At 41.4% G+C, this 25,114-nt stretch overlaps 1 protein-coding gene across 2 annotated transcripts; it reads right to left on the reverse strand.

Annotated features, from left to right (window-relative positions):
- Window positions 1-334: 334 nt before the first annotated feature.
- Window positions 335-24,677, reverse strand: LOC137878903 (receptor-type tyrosine-protein phosphatase-like N). 2 transcript variants are annotated; one of them, XM_068719405.1, is made up of 23 exons: window positions 24,495-24,677; window positions 20,562-20,612; window positions 17,928-18,038; window positions 17,740-17,839; window positions 17,502-17,664; window positions 16,911-17,364; window positions 16,249-16,383; window positions 15,935-15,969; window positions 15,611-15,783; window positions 14,788-14,874; window positions 14,393-14,472; window positions 14,191-14,255; window positions 12,654-12,866; window positions 12,157-12,456; window positions 11,785-11,932; window positions 11,591-11,664; window positions 10,746-10,823; window positions 2,731-2,850; window positions 2,342-2,508; window positions 1,800-1,853; window positions 1,550-1,614; window positions 1,345-1,418; window positions 335-1,258 (listed from the first exon to the last, which is right to left on the reverse strand). In XM_068719405.1, exons 1-23 carry the CDS (start codon window positions 24,571-24,573, stop codon window positions 1,187-1,189), a joined length of 2,898 nt encoding a protein of 965 aa, XP_068575506.1. In that variant the 5' UTR covers window positions 24,574-24,677; the 3' UTR covers window positions 335-1,186. The 2 variants fall into 2 exon arrangements, with proteins under 2 accessions (XP_068575506.1, XP_068575505.1); XM_068719404.1 differs by having other exon boundaries at window positions 16,911-17,367.
- Between the last annotated feature and the right edge of the window lie 437 nt (window positions 24,678-25,114).

The raw sequence follows: 25,114 nt of genomic DNA on the forward strand, positions 1-25,114 counted from the left end.
TTCAGCACAATGAAAGCACAGAGGAGATCAGATGGAGCCGATTAAAGTGATGCTGAGACCCAATGTGACATTTATGAGGTAAATCCACTGAGTATGTCATTTAGTTAATCTTTTAGTCTGGACTCATTTTATTTCATAAATGTAAAACATCTCTGGACATGAAACTATTCCCTTCATGAGTTATGTGCCTTACTGTTTCTTATGATACTAATTTATAATGTATAGTGATCTCATATTTTAGCTGTAAAGATGTTGTTTTACAGTGTCACTTTATATGGATTCATGTTCTGTGTTTTAGTGACTAATAAAAAAAGATTTCACACCAGCGATTGCAGCACTTAAACACAAAGAAATTTAATTACGGTCTCACAGATACAAAATAGCTTTCCTTGATTTCAGAGAATAGCATTTCTTTTTTTCATTTTTTTGTTTGTTTTTCTGACTTGCATGAGGTAAACAACAACACACCCAGAGACTGAAACGACCTGAACGTCACACACAGGAGGAGGAGGAGGCTGAGCGTCTTCACTGCAGGTGTTGGTCACGTGAGGAGAGGAAGGGAGGCTACAGGCCGAGCAGGAGGTCTTTAACTCATCCTTTCATCTTTTTAATAACTGCCTCCAGAACAGGAAGAGCCAACAGCAGCACAAACGAGGAAACGAGTGATGAAGAAGCTTCAGGTGGAGCTGCTCTCTGACGTTTGAATCGTCTGTGCTCCTTCACATGCAGTCACACCTTCAGAAGAGGCATTCAGGGAGCTCCACTAGAGGCATGAAAGTAGTGTTGTATTCTAGTAACAACTTCATTTATGAGAAAACCAGTTGAATGTTGAGATTGAATCACTTTGATGTGAATAAACTATATTTAGTTTTTTATTTCTTCTTAAATGTATGGAATAAGTCTGATGGGATGTTTTTACCTCTATCTTAAGGTTTATCTTCCTGGTTTAACTTTTATTCAGATTACATGTGAATGCAACACTTTTTTACCCTCTGAAGGTCCCTGAATGCATCACATCTGCACCACAAACATCCTGCATGAGTACTTCCTGACCTGTAAGGAGCTGAGTTATACTCTTTATGTTTCAGAGAGAGCTTCTTCATCATGGTAATCGTCATCAGAGAGGAAAGGCAGAAGGTAAGAGAGGTCTGAGAGTCAGGGGTCAGACGGTAGGCCGGTCCAGGTCCTACTGGGGCAGAGCTTTGAGGATGGCGTTGACCTCCTCAGCGACGGCTGTCAGGGCGAACTCAAACTGGTCCTGGAAACAAGAAGAACATCATCATCTAGTGGCTCCTCAGGGAGGGGCCATGATGGCCATGATGGTGGTCTCTCAGAGGGACTGACCTTGGTGCGGACCATCCCGGGCCTCTGGTCTCGGACGTGCTCCAGAGTCGCAGCGATGTCGATCTCCTTCACACCTGCAGGACCACACACACACACACCCACACACACCCACACACACAGATCATTAGAGTACATCCCTGGTTGCCGGTGAATGTTGATTATTAGAAAGGACTCGTATTTAAAGTCAATAACAGATAAACTTCACCTTTAGCCATTCGGTTGAGGACCATGTCAATCAGGATGTAGGTCCCGGTCCGGCCCGTCCCGTTGCTGTAGAAACAGAGCAAACTTTAATGAACACAAAGGAACAAGAGCTCAACGAGCCTCTTTACTGAGAGAGCTGCCACCAAGTGGAGGAATGTGGTACTACACTGCATGTAGACGTGTCTTTACTTTGAGTCAAATAAACCTCTTTGGTTATTATTTTATATTCATGATGAAAAACCACGGTTTACCTGCAGTGCACGATGATGGGGCAGGACCGTCCTCTGTAGCACTTATTCACCTTCCTGAAGAGGAAACAATAATAATAATGTCTACATTTAGTTACTTATATCTGACGTTTCTGTTTTCACAACCTTTATATTTACTACTCCATACACACACATAGATGTTAGGGTAATCATCCAATCAGAACATCATTTAATAGAAACGCTGTAATGTTTGTTCATATATATAACTAAATAACAGCTAGATGAGACAGAAATAGATGGATGGATACTGGGAATGATGGATGGATTGGATTATAACGGGTTTAAAAGGTTTTTTTTCGGCGATGGACCTCCTGCTGCAGCCACACCAGTCCATGATCATTTTTGTGACTATGCAACTGGACCCAGACTACTAGCTGCAAACCACAAGAATGACACAGACAGATATGTAGACAATAAAACCAAGGGCCCCGCTGACCTCCATCGCACAGGGAGGAGGGAGGAGGGAGATGTTATTTAGTCGCTATTGGTGTCTTTATGTGTGGATCTGCAGGTTCTGCTGGTACCTGCGGAAGTCCAGCAGCGGGCGTGTGGAGGTGGGGATGCCCTGAGCCGGCCAGCTGAGGAAGTGGAACTGAGTGAGCGTCCTGGTCTCCTGCGTCTGCACGTTCTTCAGGTAGAAGCTTCGCACCAGGAAGTCGTTACACCAGATGTGCTCCGACACCAGGTTCACCTGGATGGAAGTGAACACAACACAGCTGCTGACACATTCCTCTCTCTCTCTCTTTCTCTCTCTCTCTCCTCTCTCTCTCTCTCTCTCTCTCTCTCTCTCTCTCTCCCTCTCTCTCTCTCTCTCTCTCTCTCCCTCTCTTTCTCTCTCTCTCTCTCTCCCTCTCTCTCTCTCTCTCTCTCTCCCTCTCTCTCTCTCTCTCTCTCTCTCCTCCCGTGTTCTCACCTCATAGATGTGGTAGAGGGACGAGCCCTCATCAGGCCAGTAGCGGTCACACTGTTTCTCTCCGTCCTCCACCAGAGCCGTCATCATCACGATCACAGTGCAGCCGTTCTCCCACACCATCTGACCACAGACATTCAGTGAAATCATCAACTCATGCTGAAGATGAATGCTGAATAAACACTTTGCCTGCTGGAACTTCAGCTTATTGTTTGTCCCATTTATTTATGTTCTGTATATTATTGTTTTATTTTCATTTTATACGCATACTTACACTAGAAGATGGTAACATGGCAATTCGATTTGCAAAATATGTATTATTATTTACATTAAAACAAATAAACACAAACATAGGATGATGAAGTAATAAAATAATTAATATCAGGACTAATCGATGGAAAACATTAATTGGTGATGTATTATTTCTATTATTCAAGGAATAACAGAATTACATTTTTGATGTAGTGCTCTACACTCTACAGTCCAGTAGGTGGCGGTAATGCTCCTCTATCCTGGTTTACAAGCCTCCAATAAACCCCAGAGAAGAAGAAACGACAACAACAGACACGCCCCCTCCTCACAGCTGCTGCAGCCTGAGCGGATACTATGAGAGTGCTTCGTGAAGACGTTTGGAGGACGAGATAAAGGAGATGAAGTGGAGGAAACAACAGAAACAGCAGGAGCTTGTTGTGAGTTCTGAGGTCAGTCAGAGGCTGAACGGCCACAAACAAACAAACAGGAAATCAATGCAGCCTGTGGATGAGCGCTAAGCTAACAGGCTAACAACAACTACACACATCTTAATGTTGTCACGTTGTTGTTAAGCTGAATTATCTCAGCAGGCAGAAGTATTCTGGTGATGTCGTCAGAGTTTACTGTATGATTTGTACTTTAAGTAACTTCATTGTGTCTCTGATGACATCACTGTTTTCGACATAATATACTATGACTGTTTATCACTGTTTTAGACATGCTATACTATGACTGTTTTTCACTTTTTTCGACAGGCTATACTATGACTGGTTTTTTTTACTTTTTTCGACATAATATACTATGACCGTTTATCACTGTTTTCGACAGGCTATACTATGACCGTTTTTGACATAATATACTATGACTGTTTATCACTGTTTTCGACATAATATACTATGACTGTTTTTGACATAATATACTATGACTGTTTTCAACATGCTATACTATGACCGTTTATCACTGTTTTCGACATAATATACTATGACCGTTTTCAACATAATATACTATGACTGTTTTCGACATAATATACTATGACTGTTTTTTGACTGTTTTTGACATGCTATACTATGACCGTTTATCACTGTTTTCGACATAATATACTATGACCGTTTATCACTTTTTTGACATGCTATACTATGACTGTTTTTTTGACTGTTTTCGACATAATATACTATGACCGTTTATCACTGTTTTCGACATAATATACTATGACTGTTTTTTGACTTTTTTGACATGCTATACTATGACTGTTTTCGACATAATATACTATGACTGTTTTCAACATAATATACTATGACTGTTTTCGACATAATATACTATGACTGTTTTCGACATAATATACTATGACCGTTTTTTGACTGTTTTCGACATAATATACTATGACTTTTTTCGACATAATATACTATGACTGTTTTCGACATAATATACTATGACCGTTTATCACTGTTTTCGACATAATATACTATGACTTTTTTCGACATAATATACTATGACTGTTTTCAACATAATATACAATGACTGTTTTCGACATAATATACTATGACTGTTTTTTGACTTTTTTCGACATGCTATACTATGACCGTTTATCACTGTTTTCGACATAATATACTATGACTGTTTTTTGACTTTTTTGACATGCTATACTATGACTGTTTTCGACATAATATACTATGACTGTTTTTTGACTTTTTTGACATGCTATACTATGACTGTTTTCGACATAATATACTATGACTGTTTTTTGACTTTTTTCGACATGCTATACTATGACCGTTTATCACTGTTTTCGACATAATATACTATGACCGTTTATCACTTTTTTGACATGCTATACTATGACTGTTTTTTTGACTGTTTTCGACATAATATACTATGACCGTTTATCACTGTTTTCGACAGGCTATACTATGACTGTTTTCGACATAATATACTATGACTGTTTTTCACTTTTTTCGACATGCTATACTATGACTGTTTTTTGACTGTTTTCGACATAATATACTATGACTGTTTTCGACATAATATACTATGACCGTTTATCACTGTTTTCGACATAATATACTATGACCGTTTATCACTTTTTTTGACAGGCTATACTATGACTGTTTTCGACATAATATACTATGACCGTTTTTTGACTGTTTTCGACATAATATACTATGACTTTTTTCGACATAATATACTATGACTGTTTTCGACATAATATACTATGACCGTTTATCACTGTTTTCGACATAATATACTATGACTTTTTTCGACATAATATACTATGACTGTTTTCAACATAATATACAATGACTGTTTTCGACATAATATACTATGACTGTTTTTTGACTTTTTTCGACATGCTATACTATGACCGTTTATCACTGTTTTCGACATAATATACTATGACTGTTTTTTGACTTTTTTCGACATGCTATACTATGACCGTTTATCACTGTTTTCGACATAATATACTATGACTGTTTTTTGACTTTTTTGACATGCTATACTATGACTGTTTTCGACATAATATACTATGACTGTTTTTTGACTTTTTTGACATGCTATACTATGACTGTTTTCGACATAATATACTATGACCGTTTTTTGACTGTTTTTGACATGCTATACTATGACTGTTTTTTGACTTTTTTCGACATGCTATACTATGACCGTTTATCACTGTTTTCGACATAATATACTATGACCGTTTATCACTTTTTTGACATGCTATACTATGACTGTTTTTTTGACTGTTTTCGACATAATATACTATGACCGTTTATCACTGTTTTCGACAGGCTATACTATGACTGTTTTCGACATAATATACTATGACTGTTTTTCACTTTTTTCGACATGCTATACTATGACCGTTTATCACTGTTTTCGACATAATATACTATGACTGTTTTTTGACTTTTTTCGACATGCTATACTATGACCGTTTATCACTGTTTTCGACATAATATACTATGACTGTTTTTTGACTTTTTTGACATGCTATACTATGACTGTTTTCGACATAATATACTATGACTGTTTTTTGACTTTTTTGACATGCTATACTATGACTGTTTTCGACATAATATACTATGACCGTTTTTTGACTGTTTTTGACATGCTATACTATGACTGTTTTTTGACTTTTTTCGACATGCTATACTATGACCGTTTATCACTGTTTTCGACATAATATACTATGACCGTTTATCACTTTTTTGACATGCTATACTATGACTGTTTTTTTGACTGTTTTCGACATAATATACTATGACCGTTTATCACTGTTTTCGACAGGCTATACTATGACTGTTTTCGACATAATATACTATGACTGTTTTTCACTTTTTTCGACATGCTATACTATGACCGTTTTTTGACTGTTTTCGACATAATATACTATGACTGTTTTCGACATAATATACTATGACCGTTTATCACTGTTTTCGACATAATATACTATGACCGTTTTTCACTTTTTTTGACAGGCTATACTATGACTGTTTTCGACATAATATACTATGACCGTTTTTTGACTGTTTTCGACATAATATACTATGACTTTTTTCGACATAATATACTATGACTGTTTTCGACATAATATACTATGACCGTTTATCACTGTTTTCGACATAATATACTATGACCGTTTATCACTTTTTTCGACATAATATACTATGACCGTTTATCACTTTTTTGACAGGCTATACTATGACCGTTTTTTTTATGTTTTCGACATGCTATACTATGACCGTTTTTCACTTTTTTTTGACAGGCTATGAGAACTAAACATACAAAGTAATGTGTGAAATGTTTTAGAGGATTTGAGCTCCAGTGTTGTACGACAATGTTAGTTTTAGAGTTGTTAGTTAGCTGTCAGAGAAGAATAGTGAGTGAGGTCAGCTTGGTGGAGATTCTCTCCATCACAGTTGGTTTTGAATTGTACAGTTGAAACAGTGAGAACAGTGATGAGTTGCAGCATTAATATTTATATTTAATCATGCATTTCAAACGACTTGAACCAAAATGATCCATAAAGTTTCATCCGTCTCTTCTTTTCTCCTCAGATGAGTGAAGAGTTTCTGGACCAGAACTGAGGACCAGCGAGTTTCTCCACTTCATCCACGTCTTCTTCACACTGTCCTGGTCTGGTGATATGCTCTTAGTAGTGTTGGAAAGTAGTAGTAGTAGTAGTAGTAGTAGTATTTGTTGTAGTAGTAGTTTCTCTCAGGGCCCTCAGTCATCAAAACTTAAAGAACCCTTGAATAGTCGTCATATAATTTGACATATGAAGTGAATCCCTGGATATTAATTCATTGTGATTATTTTGCTTCCTAATTGAAATCATCTGCTTTTATCAGTGAGCACTCGTGTTCTCAGATGTATTGTTTTGTAAAGTAGCAAATATCACGTTCTCCAGATCATAGTTTGCCATAATAATGCTTTAATAAAGAAAAAGTAATTTAATTAGTTGTTGTTTCAATTTATTTGTTAGTCAGTCATAGTACAGTATGCCATAACAATTAAGTGAGAATTTGTATTGTGTGTGTGTGTGTGTGTGTGTGTGTGTGTGTGTGTGTGTGTGTATATATATATATATATATATATATATATATATATATATATATATATATATATATATTGTATTTATTTATTTGTTGAACAAAAGTGAGGAAATTGTTTATTTTAGGAAAATTATACATATATTATACATATATTTATATACAGTATGCCATATAATGAAATTCATTTAAAAAAAATCTCACTTTTGGTACAGTACGGAATACTGTAACGACCTTTTATGGCGTACTGTACTTTTTATGAAGTTATAAAACTACTGTACTTTTTTAGGACATTATAAAAAGTACAGTAGAGTTTTATAACGTCCTAAAAAGTACAGTAGAGTTTTATAACTTCATAAAAAGTACAGTAGTTTTCTAATGTCCTAAAAAAGTACAGTAGAGTTTTATAACTTCATAAAAAGTACAGTAGAGTTTTCTAATGTCCTAAAAAAGTACAGTAGAGTTTTATAACTTCATAAAAAGTACAGTAGAGTTTTCTAACGTCCTAAAAAAGTACAGTAGAGTTTTATAACTTCATAAAAAGTACAGTAGAGTTTTCTAACGTCCTAAAAAGTACAGTAGAGTTTTATAACTTCATAAAAAGTACAGTAGAGTTTTCTAATGTCCTAAAAAAGTACAGTAGAGTTTTATAACCTCATAAAAGTACAGTATGCCCTAAACAAGGTACTGGCACTGTACTGTACTTTTTTAGGACGTTATTTTAGGACGTTATTTTAGGACATTATAAAAAGTACAGTATGCCAGTACAGGTCCTGGTATCCCCCCCCCCCCCCCAAAAAAAAAAAAAAAAATTATTATTATTATTAAATATTAAAACCACCCCCCAAAATTTTTTGGGGGGTGGGGGATTTTTTTTTTGTATTAATAATTTTATTTTTCAATATGTAATATTTTACTGTATTATTGGTTCTGTATCCATTTCTCTCTTCACCTTACTGGCTGATATTTCTCTGTTTATTCCCGTCTTGTGTTACTGAGTTGCGTAGCATCCACTCTCTACTTACGTTACGATTGTTTGTTACGTCGCTACTTTTTTTATTTACGCAACTATTTTTTTCCTATTTTGTCGACGCAGCTATTATCGCAGTTATTGACGCAGCTATTTTGTTATGATACTTTTGTTTGTACATACTCTGGCACCGAGCAGGTCTTGAACCCGACACGGGTACCTTTCGTGTCGAGGACAAACCTACCGCGCCACCATCGTAAGTACATACATTACTTTTCTCTTGGTATATTTGTCTTCTTCATTTGTGGTGTTGGACTTTAAAAAAATGACTGTGTCCCATAAGGTTTGAACCCACAACCTCATGGTTTCAATCCCATCATCTATCACACTGAGCTATTTCTCTCAGACTCTAATATAATTTTTCGTAATGCTTTTGACTTCTTCATTTCATGAGTGGCCTTAAAGTTTCTTTGTATCGCAAAAGATTTGAACTCACAACCTTCGGATTCAGAAGCAGTCACCTATCAGCGTGAGCTATTCCTCCTTGTGAAAGCAAAAATGTCTCGTAACGCTTTTGTTTTCTGTTATTTCAAAGCAATGTTTCAGAATTCACTGCACCTTAGAAAAGTCATAGTTTAGTATGTCTTAAAAACAAGTCATAAAAAAGTAATTGTGGAAAAAAGAAAATAAGAAAAGTCACAGTATAGTATGTCATAAAGAATTGCAGTTTTTGACTTCTTCACTTTGGGTGTTGGATTTAAAAATTGACAGCATCCCATAAGACTTGAACTCACAACCTCACTTCTTCTGTTCATTCATTTATCACTCTGAGCTTTTTCTCTTAAAGCTTTTGACTTCTTCACCTGGTTTAATATGGTATTCTATAAAAAGTGGCATAACTGAGGTTTGAACCCATCACTTCAGATGTTACAGACACTCGTCAATCACATTGAGCTATCTGATCTGAGAGTTGTTACTTCTGTTTGGAGGTTTTGGCTTCTTCAGTCGGGGTGTTGGATCTAAAACTTGACTTCAACTTTTGAGATTCAAACCTACAACCTTCAGTACCCTAACCAGACTTCTATCACTCTGAGCTGTCTGCTCTCAGAGTGCAGCATGTTTTGTAGAGCTTTAGACTTCTTCACTCAGGGTGTTGGATCTAAAAGTTGACTAGATCTTGTGAGGCTTGAATCCACAACCTCTCGTCTCATAAACAGATCTCTCTCACTCTGAGCTATTTAATCTGAGAATTATTCTTGTTTGGTAGAGGTCTTGACATTGATATTTGGGGTGTTAGACTAAAACTTCACTAGATCTTGTGAGGATTGAACCCCCCAACCACAGACCTTCTGACAATGCTTCTAACCCACTGAGCTATCAGATCTGAGACAGTAGACCACAATGTTTCTTAGAGAGTTTAATTGTTCACTTTGTTGATCTTTTGGACTTCAAATTCAGCCAAAGATCGGACATTTTTCTTTACAAACTGGACAACTTTGGATCATCACATATCAAGACCTCATCAGTTATTCCTGAAGCTTGAAAGACAAAATGAAAAAACTAGGGTTTGATCCTTTCACTTCAGTGTGTCAAGTCTCACTCATGACCACATCTTATCTGGATGAGCTATTCCAGAAGTTCACAACTTCAGTTTCCGTTCTATGATTTGTTGTTCACACCACTGAGGGGAATCTCCAGAGGAGTCAGCTCGACAAGGGAGCCGGGATTTGATCGTTTCTCTGCAATGCATTCTCTCCTCAGTGTTTATTTTACTTTAACTAAAATATGCTAGGCTACCTTTGATTTCATGATGTAACACAAAATTTTAACACTCTGATCCAACACCCAAAACAAAGACGTCATGGAAGGAAGTCTTCAAAGAGACAAAAGCCGGAGGTAAGGCTACTGAAAACCACAAATTTTATGAATTTTATTGAAAAGTTTGATGAGTTTTTCTGAACATTTGAAGGTCCAGGCCATCATTGAATGAGCACCTCTAAAGACGTACGGATGAAGTGAAGCTCGGTCGGCCTCAGTTTGGGTCCGGAAACTCTGCACTCAACTGGGGAGGAAAGAGGACGTTTCTGCAGCTACAATACATGCAACTACATTATGTCAATAAATAATTAAATATCGTATGGCATAAGTGTTCTGAACTTACCAAACTGTCATTATGTCCACACTGCTGATGATTATTGTGTTAATAAACATGTGAATGATTCTCTTAAATTGTGCGTCTCACTGACCTGCCAGAAGTCAGAGATGGTGTGAGACAGGGGGCCCTGGGTGGCGATGTAGGCTGGCATCCGGGGGTCGTGCTCAATCTGAAAGGAGGGGTGAAAGGTTATTAATTATTATATTTTTACAACATACTATACTATGACTTTTTTGTATTTTTTTACGACATGCTATGTCGTATACTATGACTTTTTTTTACGACATGCTATACTATGTAGAAGGGTAGAAGGACAAAGAGAAGTTTTGTTCCAACTGTCATCTACCCTAATAGTATAGCTAGTCATAGTATAGCCTGTCGAAAACAGTTAAAAACGGTCAGAGTATAGCATGTCGAAAAAAGTCAAAAAACAGTCATAGTATATTATGTTAAAAACAGTCATAGTATAGCCTGTCGAAAAAAGTGAAAAACAGTCATAGTATATAGCATGTCGAAAAAAGTCAAAAAATAGTCATAGTATATTATGTCAAAAACAGTCATAGTATATTATGTTAAAAACAGTCATAGTATAGCCTGTCGAAAAAAGTGAAAAACGGTCATAGTATAGCATGTCGTATAGTATGTAGTCGTGCTCATTCTGAAAGGAGGGGTGAAAGGTTATTAATTATTATATTTTTACGACACACTATACTATGACTTTTTAATAAAAAATTCGACACACTATACTATGACTACAACTTTGTTATATATTAATGGCATACTATAGCATGATATTTTATGACATTTTTATAACATTTGATACTATAACGTTGTTTTATGACATACTTAAATACAACACATCATATGTTTTAGTTACTGCTAGTCTTTGAGAAACCACGTGGTTGACCATGCTGATCATTGGTGTCACATACTTACTATGGTGCTGGCATTGATGTAGTCAGAGCGGGAAGGGTTGATCTCTGCTTTCAGCTTCACCCTCGAGTGGTCATCTTCAGGACAAAAGGGACATTTAAACCCTCAACATCAATTTTTCGGAGTTATTTCTTCTTGTTAATATTCTAGATGTCTCGTGCATCATATTCAGACATGTTTGGTATCTTTACACTCACAGGGTACAGAGTCGGGGCAGCGGTTCTTCTTGGCGTTGGCGTCGCTCTGAGCCACGGAGACGACGCTGGGCTCGGCCTGGTAGGAGCACAGAGCCTCCCACTCCTTCATCAGACGGTCCTTGTTCCTCAGGTGGTCCTCCATGTAGGCCTGAGGGACGTGAGCAGTTTATGTCTCATGTATTCTCTCTAAACATCCATTGATTCGTTAAGTTATATTACATCGTCTTTTAAAAGTAAACAAACAGCAATGTGAACGGATTGTAAAGCATCCAACACAAATAATAAGAAATGACATGGATCACTGACATATTCTACATATTTGAATGTACTAAGAAGCTTCTACTTTAAGAGGCCGTAACATCCGGTACTGACCAGTATCATGTGACCGGTGGAGATGTCCATGTTGGCCTGGGCCGGCTCCTCGCACCACGACGGCGTGCTGCCGTGGGAGCTCGGACTGGGCTGGGCTCCGTCGCTGAACTGGGACGACACGCTGCTCACCCTGGAGTCGGTACCTCCGCCTCCCGCCACTCCTCCACCTCCGACACCAGCACCTCCTCCTCCTCCTCCAGTACTTCCTCCTCCTCCGCTCACTCCTCCCACGGCGCCGAGGGCAGCAGCTTCCAGCCGTCCGAAGGCGCCTTTGGAGGCCATGTGCTGGCGACACAGGTCCTGGTGAGCCAGTTATGCATGCATCACTGCGTTATCACTTTTATATGTTTCATAAATATACTTGAGAACATTTCTTATTATTTTAAATATTGAGGATTTATGATGTTTTGATGTCTTGTTCTTTTTCTTTTGTTTTTGTTTTAGTTTTTCTTTTGTTCAGAGCTGATGACATATTTGTAGTCTTTCTCCCTCCTCACCTGGTACTCCTGGTGGGTGAAACTGCCCCCCTCGGGTCCCAGACCCAGCTTCTTTGCCGCCAGCCGGTGGGCGTGGTGACGCAGGCAGGCGATGGTCATGGCGGCCACCAGGATGCTGCCCATGCAGGCCATGGCCACCAGGGTGGCGAACACCCAGCTGGAGCCTCTGGGCTGGACTCGGGTCGCGAGGGGCAACGCCTTCCCACCATTCCTCTGTGGCAGGAGGGGCAAAGAGAAGGAAAGAAATAAGATGAATGATAAATTAAGGAGGTCGACAGGGTTAATATAGTGAGGAGGAGGAGGAAGAGGAGGAGGAGGAAGAGGAAGAGGAGGAGGAGGAGGAGGAGGAGGAGGAGGAGGAGGTATCTCTTCCTTTATTCCTTCCCATCCCTCTCAGCAGGAACCTGGGACAAAAATGTGCCTTTCATCTTCCTCTCCTTTTCCTTCTCCTCTCTCGTCCTTCTATCTTCCCTTTCTGCCATCTCCTCTCATCCTTTTATCCCCTCTTTTCCTCCCCATCCTCCCTCCCTCCTCTTTTCTCCTCCTCCTCCTCTCCTTGGTTGAATTGTCTCTCTTGACCTTTCAGGCCTCCTCCTTCCTCTCTGTGGGCCTTAGGAATGTGAGGCTCTCTCTCTCAGTGAGTGTGTGTGTGTGTGTGTGTGTGTGTGTGGGGTGTGTATGTGTGTGTGTGAGGGGGTAGAAGACTTCACCTGCTATTATAAAGGGGCCCCGATGGGTTTCAGTGTGTGAAACAGAGGAGAACATGGATGAGCAGGTTCCATGTGGTGAGAGGTGGATCACTGCTTCACGTTTTTAGTGATCTAATCATTACAAGTCACGTTTTCCTCTCTACAAACACCATGCAGATTTATCACATGACACCTGAGATGAATCATTACAACAGAGGAAACCTGCCTATAAAATGTGTAACGTTGTCTCAATAACTGATACAATCTGCAGAGTCCTGAGAAGATTAACTCTGCATTATTAATAACAACATGTTCATTTATTAATAAATGAACATGTGAGGTGAATGAATGTCATGTTCTCACTCACCAAACACAGAAGCAGAGCAGCCTTCCTGACGTCCTGCTGCACTCACAAGGACCCAGAGCCCGAATACCACGAGCGTCAAGTTAGACTGAAATCAAACTAACTGGACTTCCGGGACTAACTTTCAAAATAAAAGTGTATTCATTTAAAAAAAAAAAAAAAGTACGTTTAAATAAAGGATTCATCATAATTTTGTTGCATTAAGATTTTAACAATCGTGGAAAAATTTAAATACATCTTCCGTCGTATTACTCATTATATGAGTATTTCTCATATATATATATTATTCATAATGAGTAACTTTTGGTACTTTAAGTTTATATATATATATGTATATATATATATGTATATATATATATATATATATATATATATATATATATATATGTGTATATATATATATATATATATATATACACATATATAAAACTAGATCTGTTTTTCTGCCTCTCTTCTTCTCTGAAAACATGTCCCCATCACCCACCTCTCCCACGCCGCTCTGCAGCACCTTCAGGCCCGTCTCAGACTCCGGGAAGTTCTTCTCTGCAACTGCAGAAACAAAATACACAAAGTGAGCCTGCTGCCTCAAACCTGGAGTACGTGTAGCACTATGGCTGATAGTATTTGATGTAGTAGTAGTAGTAGTAGTAGTAGTAGTAGTAGCGGTGGTTTTAAGTGTGACGTACCGGCTTTCTCTGCCACGTCTCCAGCCGTCAGGTTCTTGGAGTTCGGTCGGATCCTGAAAGTGATCGCAGGTCCGACAACACTGCAGACGACAAAACACAAGAGATCCAAACAGGAGTTACACACAATACTCAAGTACTTCAGGTACATTTGAGGATTTATGTATCTTCTTTTCTTTTCTCCCACAGCGATTCATCAATGAACAGAACATGAATTGGTTTGTGAGAGAACTATTTGTGTCCAGCCAGCTCAACATGACGTCTTTTTGAATTTAAATGAGTATTAGTTCATGTGGACAGTGAGTGGCTCCAGCAGGTTTCTGCGTGTGGTTTGGAGAAGCGTTGGCTCAGTCCAGGTTCTCATGAGGAGGGTCCAGAGCCAGATGTTCACGTCCTACCTGATGTTGATGAAGGAGTCGGTGGAGAGGCCCATCCTCTCCGACAGCAGCTTCAACAGACTCAGCCCATCGTTCAGACTGAGGGGGCTGCGGTGACAAAGCGCACACACACACACACACACACACACACACACACATAAACATACACACATACGTAAACACACATTTACACAGGCTCATTCATCAGAGGTGGAAAGTAGCTGAGCGCTTCTGGTATCGTTTCACTTTTATTTTGAAAACTTTCTTTTTTTCTCTCCTCATCTTCCTTCCTTCCTCCCTACTGTCCTCCTTTCTTTCCTTATGTCTCCGTCCTTCTTCGTCCTTTTCGCTTTACTCTTTCTGTCCTTGCCTTCTTTTTCTTTACTTGTCCTCATAAATCCTTTCCTGCTTTCATTCCCTTCATTCTTTGCTCAAGTCCTACTCTCCCTCCTTTCTTTTTGCTGACACGTTGCTCTCCCCTCTTTCCTTTCCTTCTTTTCTACTCTGGACTCCTTTCCTTTTCCTTCTCCTCATACTTGCACTGTTTCTGAGATTTTTACATGAGTGAAGAATTCGGGGACTCGTTCCACCTCCACGTCTTCTCCTCACAAACACCAACAGACTCACAACATGAAGACAACCTCATGCACAGCTCCATCCGTTCACACAGGAAGTCGTCTCCTGATTGGTGGAGGAGGAGAGCGTACGGTACCTCTGATTGGTGGAGGAGGAGAGCGTACGGTACCTCTGATTGGTGGAGGAGGAGAGCGTACGGTACCTCTGATTGGTGGAGGAGGAGAGCGTACGGTTCCTCTGATTGCTGGAGGAGGAGAGCGTACGGTACCTCTGATTGGTGGTGATGAAGCCGTACTCCTCCGCCTTGGCCGTCCTCAGGTCGTCCTGGTCGGCGGCCACAGAGGGAGAATCCTTCTGGGCTGCTTCTGCTTCGGGGGGCTTGATGGTGGAAGGCGGAGCCTCGGGGGCGGCCATCTTGAACGCCATTGAACCCTCTGTGAGCTGATGGATGACAACATAAGACATTCAATTAAAGAAGCTTTTTAAATGTGTTTACTGGGGATCTGTGGGGGAAAGACGTACTTGAGTATTTCCCTTTTCAGGAATATATTTTTACAACAAATAATGAATAAGACAGAAAAAGGATGTTCACCTTCTTTCTTGTGTCAGCATTGTTCTCATACTTCTCTGAACAGGAAACAAAAACATGACAAATGATCTGCATTGGGACACAATGTATAACCCCCCCCTCCTATATCCGAGATTAGGATCTAAATATAATTGTACATAGACAACAAGTAAAACTAGAAAACATCTGTGGTGAACCTCTGTAAATCGTGCATCACTTACTTCTGCTGTATTATTTTGGGTTTCTGCTTGTGTCTCATTTCATCAGACAGACAGAACAGCTGACTTTGAGCTTCAGGTATCTTGTTTCTATGAATGAAAGCAGACGAGCAGACACACCTTTGTGGGCGACGGAGCTCTCCAGCTGCAGCTGCTTCAGAGCGGCCGGCAGGTCGTCTCTCTGCTCGGGGGACAGATCGTTCACGTGGAGGCCGTAGTGGTCGAGCAGCAGAGCCAGCCTCTGTAGAGAGCGCTCTGAAAAACACGCCGTCTTTACTGGCCCTGAACTCATTCCAGAGGCTTTTTACTCCACTACAGTCACCTGAGTTCAGACTTCACAGTTAACATGTGCTACCACGTAGAAATACAGAGACCTGCATTCAAAATGTGACGAAAGCATTCAAATAGACTTCACTATACTTTTCACAATGAAAGCTATTCTATTATGACACTAATGTGAACGTAACTTTGATGTTGCAGCTGGTAAATGTGAGACCAATTTTAAGATAATATAATTTTAGATTCTGCTGGGTAGCTTGTGAATTTACCCCTGAGGATCGATATATTAGCAATAACTTATTAATAACCTTATCTTAGTCTGAATCTGCAAAGTAACTTAAAGGAATAAAAAGCTCAATATTTGCCTATGTTAGTACTACTTAGTATGAAGTAGTACAGAGTAAATCTAGTTATTTTCCACCACTGCATGTTTGAGGATCTGAATCTCCAAATGTTTTATGTATAATATAATATTTTAAATGTTTCTTTATTTCCTCTCTCACCATCCAGTCCTGACAGGGCGTTGTACTCCTCCTGCTCCTTCCTCTCCGCCTGCTCCTGCTCCTGCTCCTCCTGCTGCTGCTTGCTGAGCTGAGCCACCTGGGAAACGTAGTCCTCGTTGTAGTCTAAGGGGAAGTCCAGCTCTGGGAAGAAGGAGGAGGACGAGGACGAGGAGGAGGAGGAGGAGGACAGTGAAGAGGGGAATCCTGCAGCTGCTGGCACCGCCCCTCTGTGGTGGGAGAGGGACTGCACAGGGGAGGAAGAGGAGGAAGAGGAGGAAGAGGAGGAAGAAGGGGAGGTGAGGTAAAAAGACACCAGGTCCTGGAGAAGCTGCCGGTCTCTGTCCAGAGGGTTTCCTTGGGATCTGGAGCGAGAGGGGGAGGCGAGGAGCGGGAAGGCTGGATTGTCGTCCAGAGAGTTGAGGGAGCGCTCCTCTTCCTCCTGGTAGCCGTACTGCTGCTGCAACAACACATGTGCTCCGGAATCAGCTTCATGAAAGAGCAAATACAGCTGCATAGTCACGTCTATAATCAGGAGGAATGCACGTTTATTATTTAACTTTAAGAGAAATAAGTGATGCACACTTCTCCCACCTGGTGGTAGGTGTAAGGGTCCAGCAGGGGCGTCTGCATGTGAACGGAGGACCGGGAGGGGTCGAGGATCAGGTAGTCCACGTACTGCTTCATCATCCCGGGGTCAGCTGGATCCTCCGGCCCCTGAACCCTCCGCTGACTGGGGCCCGACAGTCTGGACATCCTGGGAAACACCGCTTTTAATTAATTTCAAATGTGTGTGTGATGCGCTCTGGACCGATGCTGGAGGTGTTCTTACTGTTTCGGAGACTTCTCGTGAAGTCTGGAACCGACGGTGGGAACGTGACTCAGCTCTCGGCCGATGATCGCCTGTGTGACGCCGTCCCTCCAGGTCAGACCTGAGCAGCAACACGGAGACACTTTCTCTTACTTCTCTCTTAGCGGACGTTAAAGGCCGATACTCCTGGAGCTTCAGTAGAGACCCACCTTGCACCATCAGGTCTTTGAGGACTTCCTGCAGCCTGTGCAGGACGGGGACAGACACCCGGTACTGGACGGGCTCCTGGTGAGGAGTCTGGCACTGTCCGAACAAACCATCTGCACAGGAAGAGAGCAGCCTCTCAGTTTCTATACGTCTTCAAACTCACTTCAATGTGAGCGTACCCAGATTGTAGTCTTCATTCATATCTCTACACTTCCACATTAAACAGCAGAATATGGCTACACGGGTCACAGTTACAGACATTGTACCTGGATGGTAAAAGTGGGACAGGAAGGATTGTAAACGTCTCTCCATGCAGAGAGCTTTATCTGCACAGGGTTAGAGCTTTATCGACTACTTATGTTAACTATTGAGATCAGCGATGAATCTGTTATCCTGTCAGTTAATCAGTATGTTCTGCTCTCTTTACTCTGTGACAGTAAACTGAATATCTTTACAGAGTTATGGACAGAAGAACACACGTGAGGACGTCATCTTGGCTTGTTTCTGACATTTTAAAGACCAAAGAACTCGACTTTCTTGAGTAATCAACAATAAAAATATGATGTAGGGTAGAACCCCCTTAAATAAAAGCAAACCAACAACTACTACTAATACTACTGTATGCACCAGACACATAATCTATCATAATGTACACTCACCACATAGACACGCATACGAAACACACACACAAGAGTACACAGAGTACATGTACACACGTGTACACAAGGGTGTACATGTTTGAGTACACTTCACACTTGTACACACACACATGTTGAAGCACAGTGTGTGTGTGTGTGTGTGTGTGTGTGTGTGTGTGTGTGTGTGTGTGTGTGTGTGTGCGTGGGCCGTGGTGAGTCATCACCTCTGTCTCCCTCCATCTCTCATCAAACACACACACACACACACACGGGAGACACACGGTCGTCAGGCAAGTGATGTCACTGTTGTCATAGAGATGGCCAGGAGGAGCTGTGATTGGCCGAGAGCGGCTGACGGAGGGAGACCTTGTTTACGTTGCACTCTCGCTCTTTTTCTCTCTTTTGTCTCTTTGTCTTCACGTCTTCATGTCGCTCGTTCCACCTTTCTGCCAACGTGACGAACCTCACGGGCAAACCAATCGTTATTCACACACACACACACCTACACACACACTCAATGATGACTGAGACTTAACACACACACACTGAAATGCAGTAGTAACATCTGCTGCTTTGAAATGTTTAAATAGTCTACAGATTACAGATGTTTAAAGAAACAAAAGGGTTCGTTCGTTCACTGCAGTCTGGAATGTATTGATTTTAGCTCAATATTACAGCGCTTTAAAGCAGGTTACAGATATTTCAGGCTAAACAATATGGAACAAAGTTCATTCTATTTGAACACTGAGGTGTTACAGATGTTTCAGGACACAACATGTGCTGTGTTTGAATGCAGTTTGGAATGAAATCTATTTTACTGGTATATTCCAGAGGTTAAACACAGATTACAGATGTTTCAGGCTATAAAACTCATTGTGTTTGCGATGCCTCTCTCCACACACTCTCAGCACCTCCTCACTGCATCATCAAACACACGTTGTGACACCTGAGTGAATGCCGCTCATGTTCCCTAAATGTTCCCGTCTCTGCAAACGGGAGGAGAAAACATCCTGAAGGCACACACGGAAACACACCAGCATCAATAATTCAGCTGCCTCTGAAGGCCGAAGACACACAGGTGCACGCTCACGCACGTGCACGCTCTTGTAATGACATCCCAGCAGTGTTTGAAGAGGCAGGAAGGAAGCAGGAAACCACTGAGGGAACACACACAGCCCCGTGAAAGGCTGTGACGACTAACCAGCTCCTGACTGTTTGACGGACAGAAGACACGTCACAGCTTCCTGGAGCGTGTCGCTGCAACCGTCGCCCGCTGGGATCGCTCGCTATTGGTCCACTTAATAAACTCGTCACGCCGCATTCAGGGTACCGTGAAAACGAGCTTCCTACGGGGGGAAGAAAGTGTCCACGTCAGCCTCCCGGAGGAGGATATCTGGGTTTTAATTTGGCCTCATGAACGTGTTTAAAGAGACACAGAAACATGTTTCTCCTCATCGTGCTGCTGTTGATTTTAATGAGATCTGTTGGATCATTCTTGTTTTCTTATTCTAATGTACTCGTCACTGTAAATCAATACATATTTGATGCTCAACGTCCTCTCTGTCTCTGTCTGAAAGACACTACCAGCTAAAGGAGAATGACGCATTTAGTGATTTGGGTGAACTGAACCTTTTAATTAAAGTGACTCTACGTCAAACATGTTGTTTTACTACAACATTCCCCTTCACATACATTCTTTATCAGCATTCAACTCAAAGCCCTGCTGCACCTCATGCAGTCGGTGTTTTACCACTATCAAAGCTTTGGCTGTCAGAAGAAGGCTCAATTAGCAGAATGGGTCTCCTCGTGAGACATCAAGTCCGAGCTCTTCTGTGGACGTAATGAACGCCCTCAGGCCAATCACAAGGTTTATATGCTAATAAATGAATCCAATGTGTGTGTGTGTGTGTGTGTGTGTGTGTGTGTGTGTGTGTGTGTGTGTGTTGTTGCATACGAGGTTTCAGGAATGAAGCTGTGGACAAAGATGGCAAAACTCACCGTCGGTGCACAGCTGATCTCTGGGACAGAGCTTCTTTTCAAACAAACAGCCTGCAGACAAAGAACACACAGAACCATGAGACACGTTTATTATAGGACAGAAATGAGTTGAACCCCAAACAGAGCAAGCAGCTACACAGGACGTCAATCTTGTGCTGCTAAGTGATGTGAGAAGTGTGTGTGTGTGTGTGTGTGTGTGTGTGTGTGTGTGTGTGTGTGTGTGTGTGTGTGTGTGTGTGTGTGTGTGTGTGTGTTACAGTTGCGAGGCAGTAAACAGCAGCAGATGTGAAGCCGCTCGCTCCGCTCTGTTCATGTACTCCTGTTCGTCTTGTGTTTTCATGAAGCATTTATGGAATCCATGTGTTTTATTCACACGGCCTCGTGCTGCAGCACAACCTGTGCACAAACACACCACGCTGCTGTTTGAATAGACCTTCATCACCACGGTGACGTCTGCTTCAAGTGAGGGCAGCGACCAGCGGGAGGGAACACAGAGCTACGCTGCAAAGAAACCTCTTTCTTATCACGTCATTTAGTCTGCGACTGAGAATAAAGTTTCATTTTTTAAATTTAAAATATGTGCAGCAGAACACCGTTGGCATGCACTAGTATCATGAAGATAAGACTGTGATAAGTGAGAGGATGTATTCTGTGCAGCAGCTCTCAGAGAGGAGACGCCGCTGAACACAGAACGGAGAGTTTCTCCTCCGTCAAAACTCCACACGATGACTAATGTGTCCTCCTCCCACTCTGAACTCCGCCTCCTCTCTCCTCCAGGAGATCAGCATCTCGTTAAAGTCGTCCTGCAGACCCTCCATCACTGTCACCACCCCGGCATTCTGATACACCACATTACACACCAGTTAGAAGAGATTTCACCGTAATTGAGTGTCTAATGAGCAGGCTGATACGCAGATGAATGGTCAATGTTTGACTGTTAAACAACTTTCTAGAAATGAATGTTTCAAGTAAGTTGATTTGCATTTTATTCCTTCTTCACCTGCAGACAGACCGACAGACTTAAAGCCTCAGCTGGGAGCGAACACTGACTCAGTAAGTGGGAGATTTTGGCTTTTTAATCCAGGAAGTCATAGAAACAGACTCAGCAATAAGCTCTCAGCTTTGATTCAATTTCATCAGAACAATAACGTGAAAATGGTCTTCACATCTCTCTCCTGTTAAATCTTATCAGAGAGAGAGAGAGAGAGAGAGAGAGAGAGAGAGAGAGAGAGAGAGAGAGAGAGAGAGAGAGAGAGAGGGAGAGAGAGAGAGACAGAGAGAGACAGAAATAGAGAGACAGAGAGAGAGAGAGAGAGAGAGAGACAGAGAGACAGAGAGAGAGAGACAGGGAGAGAGAGAGACAGAGAGAGAGAGACAGAGAGACAGAGAGAGAGAGACAGAGAGAGAGAGACAGAGAGACAGAGAGACAGAGAGACAGAGAGAGAGAGAGAGAGAGAGAGAGAGAGAGAGAGAGAGAGAGAGACAGAGAGAGTAGCTGACGTCAGCTTCAGCTTCATTCTGTTTCCTGAAGGTGTGGCTCTATCTGAGCGTTTCCTCTCCTCGTTACTAAAGAGGACTTTAGGAGCCATTCATCCCATAATACACTGATTAAAACATGATCTCAGCAGCTTCATGGTTCTTTCACAAATAGTAAATAAGTGTGACGTCTTCAAACAATCTTCCTCAAAGTGAACCATGTCTGACTTTGAGGCAGGAAACTAGAGTTTACATCCCATCTCCAAACGCTGGTTTATCTTAACCATGAACCTCACTTAACTAAACTAACCCTTAAGCCTTGAGGGAACTAGTTCCCACATTAAATCAACACTACAACAACACAAGGAGCTGTATCTTTAAGGCTAGCACGATGACTCACATTAGTGGCTTTTAAATGAAGACAGACATTTAGGAAGGAAACAAAACAACAATCTGGACCGTGGTGAACAGCTGGTGTCACGTGTGTTTTACTACATAAGATGACTCATCACCACCACCACCAACATCATCATCAGTGTCTCTGTGTTTGCTGTTATGATCCATTAACGGCCTCTCAGATTGGGCTCGATGTGAGTTCAGTGGTGCTGCTGTGTGAGAGTCTGCAGGCTGACGGAGGAGCTTTGAGGTGGGATGAGTCAGCCGGGCGGAGCACAGTCAGACCAGCGCGGTGCGGCCGAGGTCATCACCTTTAAACTGCATGCAGACACACACTAATCACTCAGCACACTCACACAGTATTTACAGCGTGAGTGTGCTGACATTTCATAACTCTAAAGGCCTGGTGCATCTTCTTCCTCACTGTTGTTCCTTCATCTTCATCAACTCACTGTAGGTTATTCTGACGTACAAACACTCACTACATGTGGATCGATCCGCCGCTGAAAGTAGATCCAAACCAATGCAACATTTCCTCTTGTTTGATAAAAGCTACAGCTGTTTAAAGATGTAAAGGGTTATAATACAACTGATGACCTGTATATAGATGCATGAATAATAATCCCTGTAGAAATGAGTGTCTTCCTCTTTCTGAAGATCTTCACAGATGAAACTGAGATAACAGGTTAATGCGCTCTGCCGGTCGCTGTCCGTGGTGCTGAAGCGCTGCACTGTGTTCAGAGCATCGAGGCGACAGGAAGCCGTTGTTGTAAGTGTGAGCAGACGGAGCTGAGAGGTCAGTTATGACTCAGAACTGACACGTCTGATTATGCGCCTCGAATATTCCTGCAGGGGTCTATAGTATTTCTGTATTTATTTCTTTGAATCTAACTGCCGAACCGTCCACGTGATTACAGTTCATTATCGTCATCGTTACGTTTCAGTTCCTTTGATACGTATCGTTTTACAAACCCACGTCTCCATGTTATTGATGTTTCATTATGAGCTCTTTCCTCTTGTGAAACAAATGAACTGTCAGTTATGAGACTGTGCTGTTTGCTGAAATATTCCTCTCAGGATATGAAGGTTTTATAGTGATTACTGGTATTAGAATGTTCTATAATGTCTCTATAACCTGCTGCATGGATGATTACTGAAGATTAGACTCATCTGTGATAGATGAGTAGCTTCCTTTGATGGCTTTATATATATATATATATATATATATATATATATATATATATATATATATATATATATATATATATATATATATATATATATATATATATATATATATACACATATGCTGAAGTATTTAGTGTGATATCTGTGGAGAGTCAGTGCAACAGGTTGCTTCTCTTCATCTCCAGCGTGAAGCTTAGACCTCACAGCTCAGTTCATCCTGACGTTGTCTCATAATTATGATTTACTGTAACGACCCTTTAGAAGCGTCATTATCTCAAGACACTACGGTGTTTGTCTCCTACAATAATCCTATCCTGGTTCATAATGTAACTATATACATCTCTCTCTCTCTCTCTCTCTCTCTCTCTCTCTCTCTCTCTCTCTCTCTCTCTCTGTCTGCTTGTGTGTTTGTTGTTGTCTTCGCAGGCTGAACAACACAATGATTCATCCGGTTAGCCACACACACACGCATCCGAGCTGACCCACAGTCAGGGCATTCGGTGCGTCAGTGACGCAATTTATCGCCGGAGTAAACAGATCGGAGGCAGGAAACGCACCAGATCGAGATGAAGTCCGATTAGAAGGCTGTTATCACATCACACAGAAGCAGAAGTGACTGGAACATGTTCCTCCTTCATGGTGAGGATCACTTCTGTATGGAGCGACTCGAAGCGCATTTTTAGAGAAACAACCGAATCATGTTTATGATCTCTTCATATAAGATAGAAGATAAAAGCTGTAACACAAAGTGATCTGAGGTCTCTCCAAACTCGCTGCTGAGTAGACCAGTTACTACAGATCCACTGTGGGGACTCATCATCGGGGAGTCGTGATTTACGCGCCGCCCTGCCGTCTCCATCTGATGCGTCTTACCGTGTCGGGCGGCCGCGCACAGCCGGCAGGAGACGGTAAGGAGGAGGCAGAGAGCTGCCCAGAGCCGCGGAGACCTCATGGTACATCCAACATCCACCGGAGCGAGGAGGGGAGAGCGGCCGCTGCTGCTGCTGCACTTCTACCAGCTCTCCATCTCTGAGGAGAGGCTGCTGCTGCTGCTGCTGCTGCTGAGTGATGGAGAGGGAGTGTGTTAGTGCGTTACACCGGTTGGTTGGAAAACCAGGACCACAGGAGGCGCCACACTGCAAGAAACATTCACTTTAAAACGGAATAAAGCGAATATTGTCATGGGGTGGAAGTACACAGATCCGTTACTGAAGGAAACGTATAGGTCTGCAGATGAATAACCCATATATCATTATTGTTATATAACCCCTGAAGGCTTATAAAGGTTCTGTGTGGAGCACTTATTCATTGTATAGCTTTCTCATCATTAATACTAAATGAATATTCTCTTTTTGTTTGTAGTTACAGCTACTATACAACTGTTTACCTTTATCACTGTTAACACTGTGATTCATCCATGTCACTTTATTACTGAAGAGGATCAAGATGTGTGAAGGCCTGACATTATTATAATAATTATTATATTAAACTGA

The sequence above is a fragment of the Cebidichthys violaceus genome, unplaced genomic scaffold (genome assembly GCF_023349555.1).
Source record: "Cebidichthys violaceus isolate CVI_PGR_0920_01 unplaced genomic scaffold, fCebVio1.0.p SCAF_24, whole genome shotgun sequence".
In the NCBI taxonomy this organism is placed as follows: domain Eukaryota; kingdom Metazoa; phylum Chordata; class Actinopteri; order Perciformes; family Stichaeidae; genus Cebidichthys; species Cebidichthys violaceus.

Bases quoted from the DNA above. Each gene is read 5' to 3' on its own strand.
- LOC137878903 (XM_068719404.1), bottom strand. From the start codon at position 24,573: ATGAGGTCTCCGCGGCTCTGGGCAGCTCTCTGCCTCCTCCTTACCGTC. The intron at 20,613-24,494 runs GTAAGACGCATC...CTTTGTCTGCAG, and splicing joins GTGCGCGGCCGCCCGACACG to GCTGTTTGTTTGAAAAGAAG. The intron at 10,824-11,590 runs GTAAGTATGTGA...CCCTCCTTTCAG, and splicing joins ACATCAATGCCAGCACCATA to ATTGAGCACGACCCCCGGAT.